This window comes from Gossypium hirsutum, chromosome D09 (genome assembly GCF_007990345.1).
Source record: "Gossypium hirsutum isolate 1008001.06 chromosome D09, Gossypium_hirsutum_v2.1, whole genome shotgun sequence".
In the NCBI taxonomy this organism is placed as follows: domain Eukaryota; kingdom Viridiplantae; phylum Streptophyta; class Magnoliopsida; order Malvales; family Malvaceae; genus Gossypium; species Gossypium hirsutum.
In genome coordinates, this window is record NC_053445.1 from 47,861,913 (window position 1) to 47,877,889 (window position 15,977).

At 32.4% G+C, this 15,977-nt stretch overlaps 1 protein-coding gene across 1 annotated transcript; it reads right to left on the bottom strand.

The window, feature by feature from the left end:
- Positions 1-2,640: 2,640 nt before the first annotated feature.
- LOC121220965 (40S ribosomal protein S7) lies at positions 2,641-5,291 on the bottom strand. The gene is made up of 6 exons (XM_041101073.1): positions 5,123-5,291; positions 4,128-4,211; positions 3,965-4,038; positions 3,746-3,869; positions 3,181-3,363; positions 2,641-2,992 (listed from the first exon to the last, which is right to left on the bottom strand). The coding sequence occupies exons 2-6, from the start codon at positions 4,200-4,202 to the stop codon at positions 2,873-2,875; spliced, it is 576 nt and encodes a 191-aa protein (XP_040957007.1). The 5' UTR covers positions 4,203-4,211; positions 5,123-5,291; the 3' UTR covers positions 2,641-2,872.
- Between the last annotated feature and the right edge of the window lie 10,686 nt (positions 5,292-15,977).

Below are 15,977 nucleotides of genomic sequence, written 5' to 3' on the forward strand. Positions count from 1 at the left end.
ATACAAACCACCACCCCATCTATTCAAATATTAAATATAAGTCCTACCATAGAACATTTATAATGTAATATGTATCATAATATAATGAAATGTATGTCCATATTTTAGGAGGTAAAAACATAAACAACTGCATTCTCGTTTATAAAAGTAGATAACTATCACTTATTTCGTCATTTATCAATTGAGACGTCATGTAAAATGCTTTATAATGAAATACCAAAACTCTAAACTCTAAATATATATACAAATCAAATTGAAGTTTACAAAATGTGAAAGATACATGAAAAGATTTAAATTGCTAGATTTATTTAGTACCGACATTCCTCTTTATTAATTAAAGCATGTAAACTTTAATATATTGATAAATGTTGAATAGCCTTTAAAACTATGAAAATTTTGCCCTAATCGTTGCCGATAGGGAATGTATCCAACAATGCATGAGGTAATTCTAATAGCAAGAATGAACTCTCTACAACAACCCTATCATCAATTGAAACGCCTATTAATAACACCATATTTTTCAGCACTATTCTAGGTTCTTCACTATGAATCATGGGATTCCATCGTTCAACTATAGAGAAATTGCACAAAAAAAATTTCCATTTTGATAATTGTATATGAAAAAAATTTAAAAGTGCAAAATAATTCAAGAGCTAGATGCATCTAAAGTCAAATTATAACATGATAGAATAATTCAATTTTCTATCTAATAACAATCGTAAAAGGAACAATAGTTGTTATTTATTGCAATCTAAACAAAACTAAATAATAACGTAGTAATTTTACGGATTGAAAATATATTTTGATATTGTAATTCTAATAAAACCATATCAAACTTTGGAAGCTTTGGTTTACTTAGGGTGGTTTAGATTTTTTTTGGTAGGAGAGATTAGGGATTGTAGTAAGGGGTATTGTGAAATTTGAAAAGAATAAAAAGAACAAAACAAAAATCAATGTCATAGACTGAGGTTGACACTGATAAGTCTATGCCATTGGGACGGTTGGACAATGTGATAATAAATATCACCTACATTATTGATTCTACTGCTTATTGGAAAGTCTTACATCTCATCAAGCGTTTGAAGTCTTTTGCATCCTTGCTTCGAAAGGCTTCATCATTTAGCTATGTTTGTTTTTTGGAAATTATTTTCGGAAAATAACTTAAAAAATAATATAATTTTTTGAAAACATTATATTCTTTTTGGTGTTTACATAATGCTACCGAAAACATTATCCATTGTTTGATTAATTTTATTCAACTCATTTTTCAGAAATTATTTTTAATTAAACACAATAAGTGTTTTCAGAATACCAAAAAAAATTCATTAATTAATTTAGAAAGCTAAATTTAAATAGTAATATAAATCAATAAACATTACAAAACAAGGATGGCTTTGAAACCTGGTGCAATGTTGAACATGAATCCAATATTTTGAGTGAATCATTCCATGTCTCCTTCGTTTCCAATATAAACAAAGGTTGGGTAATTCTTCTTTGGGACACCCCCAATAAGTGTCATTGATTAAACATTTTTACTGAAATTTTAGGTAACTCATTGGATTGAAGTTGAAATGATTGAGAATTTGGGCTAAATAGTTTTCTCTGTAAAGCTTATTACTGCTACTTTTTCTAGGGAGCACCACATACGTTTGCTCTAGTGGCTGAAGAAGTAAATCTAGAAGAAATTTTAGCAGAAGATACTAAAAAACACAAACAAGAAAAAATAGAGAAAATCCCAAAAATATAAGATCAAATTTGCGTTTATCCTCATGATTTTGATGAACTTCTCAGGGGTTTTTTTTTCTATCTTGAAGGGTGAAGGGACAAACAAAATCTTAAAAAGGGAAAAGGCTACTTTTCTTTTTTGATGTGGGTACTTACCGGAGAAAGAGATGATGAGAGCTCAGGTTAGTGCCAGAGAGAGGCTGCCGAAAGAGGAGTGATGAAGCGCGAGAGAGGAACCCGTGTTTCGGAGGAATGTAAGATGACTTACAGAAAATGTGTTGACCAACAATACAGTTTATAGTGACTTGCTCCATTTTCCACCATCAAACACAGGAAATTTTGGATAATGTTTTCCATAAAATATTTTCCTTGAAACAAACAGACCCTCAATATCAAAAGAATCTCCCCATCTAACTCACACCATTAAAGCCAAAAAAACACATTTCCATTAATAATATTAAAAAATCCCTACCTGAGCAAAGACAATTTTTTTATACAAAATTTAGGATTTAATACAACTTCAAATTAGAAAAAAATGATAGGAGAGATCTTCACCCTACCCTTTTGAACTGCCAAATTAGTTTCAAAACTAAAATAAATATAAAGCTTGTATGAAATGTAGAGATTTTTGAGACCCAAGATGTTCTACCATGAACCAGATCCAGAGCCAGTGTAAAGAACAATTGTTTTTATAATCAATGTAAATGGGATTCCAACAAGCAATCGTGAGTCGATATGACTAGTATGTTAATTTAGAATGGTATAATGTAGGCTATGAAAAACTCAATAAAAATAAAATTACACCAAATCAATGTTTGGCTATCAATTGCATATTATATCAGAGTTTCTGTATATATTTGGGAGATTTATCACAATGCCGGTACAGAAAAAAGTAAAAATGAATGAAAAGATTAATTTTGGAGCCAACAAAAAACATTTTAATAAAATCATAATATCCCTACATTAAATGTCATACCGCATTATCAAAGAAAATAAAATAAAATCCATCATGATACTTATATATCTCTGCTTGTTCAGGCAACTCAATAATGTCGAATTTTAAATAACAAAAATGCAGATTTTCTAAGGGAAAACAAGAAATGAAATAAGATCAGAAAGATGTCACAACACTTGTAAAAGGACTTATCTATGCCTCTGTAACAGGGAACTCAAACACAACATCCTTCCCAGCAAGCTTCCGGTAAACTGCAGAAAAGGTCTCGAGCTTATACTCGGTGTTGTTTCGTTCCTTGGGGTCCAAAAACACCTGCCCATGATGTGTCAGAAAAAGATTACAGAAACATTAGCCTTCAATAAACAACAACAATCGTGGTTAATAAGAACTATTGAACCATATGTAGGTATTGATATAAAAGGATCACAATTCTTTCACTCATCACTTAAGACCTTTTCATCAACATTTAACAGCGTAATAATTATGACAGCACTTTGTACCTTCATTAACTTTGATCCATCAATTGCATATCTAGTGCGCTTCCCAACAATCTCAGCGGGTAAGACAATATCTTCCAGCATTGCCTCATGTACAGCAGTCAATGTGCGGCTGCGAGGCCTCTGAACAGCAGAACCTTTCTTTGGGGGCCTCAATATCCTCCGGGTAGCAATAAGAATCACATCCTATCAATATACATAAACCATGTTAAAACTCAAAGTCAAAACACGTAGTACACACTTAACAACAAAAGAAACCACAAAGACATGCCAATTCATGACAAAATATGATTAATTCTTTTGTTTAAAGGGTAACTGCAATTCATGACAAAATATGATTAATTCTCTTGTTTAAAAGGGAACTGCAATGCTTTAGTCTGGAAAGAACACAACTCCAAAGATTATAGCATCTTATGCTAAGAATGAAAACTAAAATTGTTACTGAGTTTCATAATGATAATGCACTTGAAATAAATTGTAATCCAAAAGGCCTAACCCATACTTCATTAAAACTGCCATCCTTCATTACTTCGTTGTAACGAAAAAACTTTGAAGGACTATTTCTCACCTTTCCACTGAACTTCTTTTCAAGCTCCCTCACAAGCTTAACATGAACCTTGCGAAAAGCTTTCCTCAATCGGTACGGGACATGGATAACAACAGCTTTCCGGCTCCCAGACACATCAATTTGGCTGCATGCAAAACGCAAAACAGATTACACCAATCATATGGTAGCCAGATACATAAATCACTTTGGAATTAGTGCATCTTAAAAAATCATACATACACTGCTGAATTAATGTAGAGATCCTTGAGGTCACTTTTCAGATCCTTGTTGGTATTCTCCAAATCGAAGAATGCCTGTTACAAACATTCACACATACTTGAATCATGATTGGACCTTTTTGGGAAGCTTTAAAAGTGCAACAAACACTACAACATTTTAAAACCTGGGCAACTGATTCCTCAAATTCTGTTGGTTCAACATCCTTATCTTTGTGGATCTTTTTCATTGACGTATACATCTTGAAGATCTGCATTGTGGGATTAATAAAAAAAGATTGAAAAAAAATTTCAAACAATATGTCATAATTAGAAATCAGATTGAAATTGAAATTGGATGTGTATTTAATATCCATACACAAAATTTGAAGGCCTTAGTAATTTCACAGGACATTTAAGAAGCTACGATTCAGCCTTAAATTCTATGGTTCAATCTATCACTAGTTCATTACACCAAATTCAAATTCAATAATAAGTTAGATAATCGATAAAGTTCCAAACAAGGTCGATATCATACAAAGCAAATAAGAAAATACTTCAACGTGAAATGCTTCAAACCCTTTTCAGAACGATTTTCTAACAGAAAAATAAATAAATACTAATCAACATCATATTCTTAAACCAATTACTAATAATACTTCTTCACTACATTACTTGTAAACTTGCATAAGTCTGATTGATCAAAGTGATTATTAACAGTTTATAACATTAACTGACAACACAAAAACCGCATAAATAAATTCCAATATTTAGTTATTTTTATCACATTTCACAGAAAATAAAATATATTCAAAATGAGAAAAAAAAATTCAAATAATAGCTGGAAACACTCCATGTTCTTATTAGCTCATAAAATAAAGAATATATTTGTTCATATATAAAAATAAAGATGAACAAAACCTAAAACTCATTGTTTGAACATCTAGTGATGAAATTAAATTATTAAAGCTATATAACTAAATCCGACCATAACAGCATTTGTTTTCCCCTTTCCTACAATTTTTCTTAGCAAACAAACAGACGCCAGTAACAGAAAAGAGTAAAAGCCTGTATTACTCTGTTTAGTTATACAAGAAACCTTAACAGAAAGAAGAAGAAATCATTTAATAGGCTGAATTTTCTAGGCAAGCAAGCAAGGTGTAGGAAAATGAAAAGGCTGTACCTGAGAGAGAAGCACAATAAAATGTGATGAGATGCTCTCTTTCCGCAGATCAGGAAAAACCCTAGAGTTTCAACCTAAGATGACACTTTATAATGAGGCACTGAGGGCCACGATTCTTTAGTTCACACGTCGGCGGCCATGATTAAGTCACGTAATCACCGTTGGTTTAAAGTTGGGCCGTTGGTTTAGGTACTATCTGGTTTTGTATGGGCTTGTACAATACTGAAACTAACCCATTAAATTGATTGTCGCAATAATCGGTCTAATAAAGTAGTTCATTTGGTTTTCTTTTTCCGGTCTTATAAGAGTTCATACTTACAGGTACAATTATTTAAAAAAAAAAACAATTACAGGTATAATACATCATAAATGATAATTGTTCGATAAACTAAAATCGAAACTAACTCGATATAAATCACAACAGGTTAAAAATTAAAAGCCTGTAAAAGCCATCACTTTTTAAAAAAAAATTAATTACGTTTTTATTCTTTTTTTCATTCAATTTGGTACTTAAACTTTCAATATGCATCAAAAAATCTTTAATTTTTTTCATTCAATTTGGTACTTAAACTTTCAATATACTCAATTTAAATATTTAAACTGTCAAAATATATAAAAAATCTCTTTTGACCGTTAACTTTTTTAATTTCAATAGTTAACTGTTAAAGTTTAGGATTTAGGACCCTTGATTTTTCTCAATTAAAGTCATCCTATGCCACAAGCACAATGTGACATATGGTAAAAAAAATTATAAAAATTAAAAATCAATAAAATTTATTCAAAATTATTAAATTTTAATAAAAAATATTAAAAATTAGAAAAATCATAAAAATAAAAAAAATTATAAAAGAAATTTAAAATAAAATGCATCAAAATGGCCTTCTAACTATTAACTTTAACTATTAATCGTTAAAATTAAAATGCATCAAAAATACAAAGATGTGTTTGTCTCATACTTGAACCAGATCGTCGATTTAATTTGTGATATGAGATTTTGTATCGACATGAAGAGGTCAAAAAAAAAGGAAAAATTTTGATTTTTTTTCTTTTCATTTTTGTCTTTCTCAATTTGTCCGAGAATTACGTATTGTATTTACTTTATAACTATTGTTTTTTTAATTAATAGCATTTCAGTTTGCATTAAAAAATTCATTTAATGGACATAAGAAGATAAAAGCATTTAGGCACACAAATGTTCATCATAGGATCGGGCAATTTGACTTCTGAATGACCTATTTTAAATATTAAACTATTAGAAATATTTCATAATTTTTAATATCTACTTTTTTTAAAAACATTATTTTGTTAATTAGAAAAGAAAAACAGAGAGGCCCAAATCGGATATGAATTGCGTGTAGCGGGAAGGCCTTTGGAGGGAGCCAAGCTTCCACACCTCTAGTTTCATAGAAAGAGCAATATTGACTTTTCATGAAAACTGAAAATAACTATAAATTCTAAGATACAGCACACTAAACATATATTTTTATTATTTTAAATTAATAAAATTATTGCATGAGTATTTACCGATAACCTTGAATTAATTATAAATAATTATGAACTTAAAAATCATATTTATTCCTTAAATATTGTTATACAATTATAATAAAATATGTAATAATCTGATTCAGATTCGACTCGAAAACTCATAATTTAAATAATCATAAGATGCCCCATAAGAGGAGAAGGACCCGAACCCCCTTTTGGATCCTTTTTTCTCTAATTCTTCACCCTCTCTCTCAATGTCCACATCTATTAGTTTAGTGCATCAACGAATATATAAACTTTAACTAATAAATGCATAGTTTAATTACTTCATTTTCATAATTTATAAACAAATAAAATTACGTTATCTTCTCAACAAATTTATATATATATATGGAAAGACTAAGCTCAGTAAGTTATTGCCGCTTGAAGATGACATTTATCTGATTTAGAAATTAAATTCTAATATAAATAACATTTTTTTAATCTTAGACTAGGACGTTTTTTGTAAAAAGAATAAAAAAAAAACCTTATATAGGGAGATAATAGTAATTTTCTGTCATTCTATTTTCTTCCAGGCAATAGAGTTAAGATTGTAACAGTAAATGTCCCCATAAGTTGGAACTAACGTGTACTTATATACTTCCAAGTTCCAATGACTTAGGCCTGTAATTAATCATCTTCATCCCAAGTCAAACAAATCCTTTTCGAGGGAGCTCTTAATTTGTGGACGAAGTGCATTTCAATTGTGCAAAATGCTTGCTAAAAAATATAAACAAATGGGAAATACATGATTTAATAGGGCACCAAATCGATACTAGCTATCAACATTTTCAAACTATATCCAAATTTGGCCAAAGGGCTTCAATTTCACAAACTGGAACCTTTCAATACCTACATTTATAGACATATACTACTATTATATCTTGGTTTGTTAAGGAAGCCTAGCCATTTATGCCTTTACTAGAAATTCAATTAAATGCTTTTGCCACTTACCAAACACAACATCTCACATGCATTCAGTTCATTCTTCTTCTTCTTCTTCTTTTCTTTTGCTTCAGTTCAAAATTATTTATATTCATTTGAGTCGGTTTTTTATACTAGAATTTTTTTACTAATATAATTGGTTGACATATGGAGATGAAAATGAAAGGAATCGGCCAAAACAACAGTGGAAAAGGAAAAGGTGCTCATGCAAGTGCAACTTGGTCAGTTTTCACCCAATTTAAAATGGCAAGAGGTCGGCACGTAAATGTCCCACTTTGGTCGGACGCGAGTTCGAATTCACTTTCAATTACAATTGAAAATAACCTTAGTTCGTCCCCTATTGCTTCTATTACATACACTGTGTTTATAAAATGATCTTAACTATTTTTCCTTTTATTTTTTTTTTATTTTAAATTCTATTCCGAACCAAAAGTATTTTAATATAAACAATCCATAGTACGAAATAAGTGGAAGAAGGCCAATGCTAAAATTTAATTTTTGAAGTGTTTTAAATAGTTATATAAATTAATTAAATTAAATTTTAAATCCAACAACTTTAGATACAAGTACTAACGAGGCCTTTGTATTAAAAGACATATTGTATTTTGTCCTTCAAAGTGTAAATTGATCATTCCATTAAAACTTTTATTCATACGTGTTATTAAGTGGTGATTTGGCTTCTTCTTTTTCCAAATTTTTTTATGCAAGTAACTTGGAACTAAAGGGCGAGTAATTTCATGTAAAAGTATCATGAAAGCCCTTATACTAGGAGTTGGATTGCATTTTGTTCTCTCTAAATAAATAATAATAAGAAAGTTAGTCCTTGTATGTTAGATAATGAGCAAATTGGTCCTTCTATTAAAAATTCTATCAATTGTTATTGTTATGTGATGAGTGGCTAACAAAGTAACCAAATAGCAACACTTGATATGCCTCGTATACCTAATGTTGATGCAACAATTTTACCACGTCAACGAATATTTAAAAAAATTTATAAAAAACCATGCCAAGGATAAACTTGAACAAAAAATATAGAAAATTATTTGAAACTATAAAAAATTATTATAGTTATTAAAAAACAATGTTCATAATGCACTTAGAAAAATGATTGTCTAACTTCAAATGAGTTTAAATAATTATTTGTTCAGGTTCATTTTAGAGTGATTTCTTACATAATTATACAAAATTATTTTAAAATTATAAATGATTATTATATTTTTAAAAGTTAATAATAATAAAAATTTATCATGAAAGGTTACTATCATGTATATATGTATGTATATTTCAATTATAATAAATTAATAAAAATATTAAGAATTATAAGAAATTAATAAAATAATTGATTAACTGAAATTATCGATTCAATTAAGAGGATACATAAGTGTGTATGTGTATTTAAATTCTTTAAACATATATGTGTATATATATAGATTTTATAACTTTTTAAAAAATTAACCATTTTTATAATTTATTATAATCTTTAATAATTATTTAAAAATCACTCTAGAATGAACTTAGACAATTATTTGTCCATGTCCATTTTAGACATTATTTCTAATCAGTTTTTATCAATTTTTAATATTTTTTATAATTTCTAATAATTTTTTAAATATTTTTGTATAAATATATACAAAAAAATTGAATAAATATTTTAAATATATTTGTATAAAAAATTACAAATATTTGTCCAGGTTTATCTTGGAAGTGGTTTTTCTTAAACTATAACAAGAGCCAATAAAGAATAATTTTCTCTTCATATTATTTAATGCATGCAGATAACCCATGCATTTATAGACATACGTAACGTAACTGAAGTTAACAGACTAACAGCAGACTAACTGCTAACAATAAACGTTCTTAACTATAACAGTTCTAACTACTTTAGTAACTACTCTAACATTCCCCCAGCTTGTTTGTTTTCTGGGCTACAAAGTTTTCTTGATGTCAGCACTCGAAGAGCACGTCTGAAGGATGAAAATAGCTTAGGGGTGATTGATTTTGTGAGGACATCTGTAATTTGTTGAGCAGAGGGAACAAAATTGACTTGTAAGTAACCAGCAAGAACCTTTTCACGAACAAAGTGATGGTCTATTTCAACATGCTTCATTTTGGTATGATGTGTGGGATTTTCAGCGACTGATACTGTAGAGGAGTTGTTGCACCAGATGATTGGCACCTTAGATAGTGGTATTCCAACTTCATTCAGCAATTGTTGAATCCACAATAGTTCAGACACGCAGTTAGCTAAGCTGCGATATTCTGCTTTAGCAGACGACCGAGATACTACTGACTGTTTCTTTGAACACCAAGCCACAGGATTTGAACCAAGATATACCACATACCCAAAAGTAAATCGACGATCTTCGATAGATAAGGCCCAGTCAGCATCAGAATAAGCCACCAGTTCTAGTTGTCCTGCTATAAGGCACAGTCCATGATCCATGGTGCCAGCCAAATATCTTAAGACACGTTTGACTGCTTTCCAGTGAGTTTCACTTGGAGCACTCATGTATTGGCTAAGTTTGTTGGTACAAAATGACAAGTCAGGTCGGGTAATACAAACATACTGTAGCATACCCACAACATTTCTATACAAGTGCACATCAGGGAAAGGAGGGCTGCCATCTGAAGCTACTAGCTTGGGAATGATTACCATAGGTGTTGGTGTGGATGATGCTCCACGCATTCCAGTTTTTTTGAGAAGTTTAGTAACATATTTCTTCTGACTCAGTATCAGTCCCTGGGATGTGCGTTGAACATCAATGCCCAGAAAAAAACTGAGTGCTCCCATGTCCTTAAAAGCAATTTTGCTATGAAGACGATGCACAACATCATCTATATCTTGTTCATGACTACCAGTGATCACAATGTCATCGACATAGACCATAAGTAGGAGATACTTCCCGTCAGACACTCGTATGAACAGAGAGGAATTAGTTTTAGACACAAGAAAACCAAGTTATGTCACGAGGTATTCCTTAAGAGTCTGAAACCAGGCGCGAGGAGCTTGTCTCAGACCATACAGTGTTTTATTCAGCTTGCACACCAATTTTTGACCAGCAACACCTGAGACTTCAAAGCCAGGAGGTTGTTCCATGTATATTTCTTCAGTGAGCTCGCCATTAAGAAAGGCATTGTTGATATCGACTTGGCGTAGAGACCACCCCTGCATAACTACAAGTGAAAGAACAGTGCGAATGGTGGAAGCTCGAACTACCGGACTATACGTATTATGAAAATCAAACCCGGCATGTTGAGAAAAATCTTTTGCGACTAACCGAGCCTTGTATATGTCAATGGATCCGTCAGACTTTCTTTTAAATTTAAACAACCATTTGCACCCTACTGCTCTCCGATTCTCTGGAAGGGAACAAAGGGTCCATGTATTATTGCGAACCAAAGCTTGTAACTCATTGTAAACTGCTGTCTGCCAACACTCAAAGGTCATTGCTGTATGAATGTCAGAAGGATCATCTCTTGGTGATGAACCTGTCGTGCTAAGGTATGCTTTCGACTTGATAATTCCAGTCTTGCTTCTGGTAACCATGTTATGGGTGTTAAGTGATGGGTGTTGGAGAGGGTGCACTTGTTGTTGAGGGGAAGATGTCATATGTGCGGGTTAGGGGGGTTGCACTTGTTATTGAGAGGAAGATGGCATAGGTGACATGGATGGAGTAGGTTGACTGTGTGTTAGACATTGATTGTGAAGGGACAGGTGTAATAGAGGTAGACGACGTAATAGGTGGAGGTGTAGGCAGGGTCTTAGGACACGGTTCATGAGGTGAAGATAAAACTAAAAGCTTAGCACTGACGTGTGGACTAGAAGTAGGTGATGTAGCTGTTGGAAAAAAAGTTTTGTATGGAAAAGTATTTTCATTAAAAGTGACATGACAGGTAATATAGACTCTACCATTGGGATCTCTACATTTGTAACCTTTATGGAAGGAAGAGTATCCTAGAAAAACACAGGGTATTGACCTAAATTGTAACTTTGTTTTGGTAAACGGTCGTAGGTTGGGAAAGCATAAACAGCCAAAAACTCTAAGGTAAGAGTAATCGGGTTTTGTCTGAAACAATTTTTCATATGGTGAGACATCACCCAAAGGATGAAAGGGTAACCTGTTGATCAAGAACACACATTGCAGAAGGCTTCATTCCAAAACGTCAAAGGCATTGAAGCATGAGCTAACATGGAAAGACATGTTTCAACAACCTGTCGGTGTTTGCGCTTAACAAGGCCATTCTGAGCAGACGTGTATGGACAAGTGAGTCGATGCAAGATGCCCCGTTGATTCAAATAACTCTTCAATGCCTAAAACTCCCTTCCCCAATCTGTTTGTAAAGACTTGAGCTTTGTACCAAGTATTCTTTCAGCTTGTCGATGAAACTGTGGAAACACAGTTAGAACATCAGATTTGTTCTTCAGAAAATAGAGCCATGTATACCGAGAATAGGAATCAGTGAAGACAACATAATACTGAAAACCATTAGAAGTAACCCAAGCTGGTCCCCAAACATCAGCCACAACCAGTTGGAGAGGTGATGTATACGTAGTGGTTGATTTTGAAAATGAGAGCTTACATTCCTTACCAAGATGGCATGCAACACAATCAACAAATTTATTGCTATCAAAAAACTGTATATTACATCGTATAAGTGCTTTTGTAAGGTTAGCACGACAAGGGTGTCCTAAGCGATAGTGCCAGACACTAAGAGGAAGTCTGACACTAGTCGAGAAACACTGAGCAGAATTAGAAGGCACATGAGTTCCAGTAGACTGATTGATATGAAGTCTGTATAACTCATGATGAACGGAGCCTCGAAGTAAAATCTCCCTTGTCTTCAAATCACGCACCTGGCACTGATTATGGAAAAATTCAAACATGACCTGATTGTCTTTAGCAAACTTGGATACAGATAAGAGGTTCTTAGTAATTCCAAGAACGAGTAACAAGGATCGCATGTACAGAGGTCGAGAGTGAGTAAGCAAGGATGACTATCCAGCAGACAAAACAGGTAAAGTTGAACCATTTCCAACAAACACCTTACCTGGTCCTTTGAAAGATTCACTATCACCAATGGAGCTAGCCGAATTTGTCAAATAATGTGTGGCACCTGAATCCGGATACCAGGAATTATCAGCTACAGTTTCAGGAGTTGCTACATATGCCTGAGATAGTGCTGGTGTCGCGCCAGAGGAAGGCATAGGAACCTGTTGTGAAGGACTACCAACAAATGGATTAGTCCAAACAGATGATGGATGAGTGGGAAAGCACCAACCTGGTGAACTCCATTGAGGCTGAGAAGAAGGGAACCAGGGTGTAACAGAAGGACTGGACCCAACTATGCAGACATTTACGTGTGGAGGGGGCCTGTAGTTGTTACTCTTGTAGGAAGAGTCAAACCTATGGTAGCAACGGTCAACAAGATGACCGGCATTCCCACACAACTGACATTGAATCTTTGAGTGAGAAGAACGGCCTCGCCCACACCCCCGAATCGTAGACGAAGGTTGATAGAAAGGAATCGAACCATTAGAACTTGTAGAGTCAGATGATTGATGAGACACCATGGTAGCAGAACTAGATATTTCAGTACTCACGAGCTGTTGTCGAGCTTCAGCATCAAGAAGCATGGATGTAACTCCTTGAACTGTGTAGGGCACCTGACTCGACGTAACAATTGTAACAACAGATTCATAGTCGGGAGAAAGACCATTTAGTATTGCAGTGATATGCTCATGCTCACTGATAAACTCACCACAGCTAGCAAGATGATCGCAACAGCCTTTAATCTTGACCAAGAAATCTTTCATGCTCAGCTCACCCTTGAGCTGGGAGTGCAAAGTCCGCCGATAAAACATCAACTTGGAAGTAGTTTTACTGCCATACAAAGTGACAACGGCCTTCCAGATCTTCGCACTTGTATCAATGCCAATAAGGTGAGGCAGAACAGATGGACTGATAGAAAATAACAACCATGACGCAAGCGCACTGTCTTGTTGCTCAAAGTGCGCAAACTCCGGATTCTCACAACAACCACCACTGTCATCGGAAAGAAACTGGGTGGGAGGATCTTGATGCTCGTCCAAGAAGCGTTGAAGCTTATGTGCTTTGACTGCCAAAAGAACCTTCTGTCGCCATAACAAGTAGTTGCTATCATCAAGAAGAACGCTAATCTTCTTTGTAGAAAAGAACCTACTGTTGACAATGCCATCAGCAGAATTGCAAGCCATATTGATCATGCACAGCAGACATTCAAGCGAAAAGCACCAGGAAACAACTTACCTCTGTTACCATGTTAAACTATAACAAGAGTCAAGAAAGAATAATTTTCTCTTCATATTATTTAATGCATGCAGATAACCCATGCATTTATAGACATACGTAACGTAACTGAAGTTTACAGACTAACAACAGACTAACTGCTAACAACAAACGTTCTTAACTATAATAGTTCTAACTACTCTAACAGTTTTTAGATAATTATAAAATAGTTTTATTTATTTTTAGATTTTAAACTTTTTTAAATATTACCATGTTGAGCATGAGGTAAACATGACATGACAAATGTTAGTGCCTGATTGTTTCGTTAGCCACATTTTGTTAAGTAGAAATGGATGAAATATTTTAAAAAACACTAGTTTATTCTTTAATCTAATGTATAGAGATTAATTTGTCCATTTTTTTAGTAGAATGAGCAAAATACAATCGAGCTCTTAGAATGAGGGCCTTCACAATACTTTTACCTCCTACTCATCCTTTAATTCCAGTACACTTGTATTAAAAAATTTTAAAAAGCCAAGTCATTACTTAATGATACATATGGATGAAATTTCTAATGAAAGAAGTAATTTAAACTTTTTTTTTCTAACATAAATTGATTAATTAATTTAATTTTTAAATAAATAAAATAAAATATATTTATTAATGTAAGGAGCTATATGTTACTTTTACCTAACTTCTAAATTTTGAAGCAGTTAGACTTAAACGATGCAACGCTTACTTGATTAACTCCTTGTTTATTTTATTTCTTTTCGTCCTGTTTACCTAATGAAGCAACTCCAAGTTTCCATCTTAAGGCAATTTAAAACTAAAATCACATTTCAAGTCACAATTTTTTTTTCTTTTTGTCAAGTTTGGATAACTCTCCAAGTGGATTAAATTATTTAAGATCAAATCCTAATGATTTTTGGATCCAAACCTTTTTTTAAGATTTAATCTCGACGACAATTGAAACAAACATCATTTATTCAATATCAAATCTTAACGACTCTTAAATCCAAATTAAATTAAATTTTGAAGAAAGTATATTTCCAAACATGCTTTAAGAGTAAGTCGTTGTGACACTTGAAGTAAACCGCATCATTACAATATGAAATCTAGACAATCTTTGGATCGAAGCTCAACCGAAGAAAAGAATCAAATAAGTTATCTTTGTAGTTAAAAAATCCAAAAATTATACACTTTTCAAAATCGATAAATAAAATTTAAGCATATACATATATTAGAAAAAATGTTTTATTATATTTCATAAAACCATATATTTGAAATTAGCATCAACAAAAAGTCAGTCTTAAGGCTAAAATCGAAGACTAATTATTGTTAAAGAAAGATTATTTGTATAAGCTAGGCTTGCATACTATTCTCAAACAAAAGAAAGATTAAGTTATGAAATCTATATTTATGACGTTAGGTAGAAAATGATGTGTTGAATTGAAAAATAAAAGGGACATATCCAAATTAAGATTTTTTATAATTAAAATAATAAAGAAAACAGAGGGTAGGGATATTTGGATGGTTGCATTCACGGTTTCACTCACATCTTTGTAACCACTAAAGCAAATACTTTTGATACACCCGTTTTATGTCTAAATGCACTTATAGCAGCAATCATAACATTGGTTTCATTTATTTTATAATTACAAACTTAAATTAAATTAATACAAACAATCACACTATATGGCCCACAATGTCTAGAATTATCTATAATCTTTCTTCAACCCATAAAATAATAGGATCATTTGTTTCAGCACACTCGAACCCACGTCCTCTTACGTCGACAACAATGCCTATATCAATCAAACTAGACCTACTCATGGGAAAGTGAGATGGTTTGTGAAAAAATATATGCCCGAGAAATGAGTTTGGACAAAAAATAAGACCCTTTTAAAAAATGGCTGGACCTCAAGTAAGACATTTTGGCCCGAGCTCGGCCTAAATACATAAAAGGACAAAAATATATTCTATTTTCTTGTTATTTTCTCCCTATTTTGCTACCATTTCACTATTATGTTACTACTATTTTGTTCTTACTGTTTGGATATTGTATAACACTTTTTTTATTGTTAATTTTATTATTATTACTTTAGATGCATTTGCTTTTT

What these genes read in the sequence shown, in the direction of transcription:
- LOC121220965 (XM_041101073.1), bottom strand. Translation starts at nt 4,202, where the DNA reads ATGTATACGTCAATGAAAAAGATCCACAAAGATAAGGATGTTGAACCA. An exon ending in AAAAGAAGTTCAGTGGAAAG is followed by an intron (nt 3,364 to 3,745) that starts GTGAGAAATAGT and finishes GTATATTGATAG; the next exon opens with GATGTGATTCTTATTGCTAC. An exon ending in ATGGATCAAAGTTAATGAAG is followed by an intron (nt 2,993 to 3,180) that starts GTACAAAGTGCT and finishes CATCATGGGCAG; the next exon opens with GTGTTTTTGGACCCCAAGGA.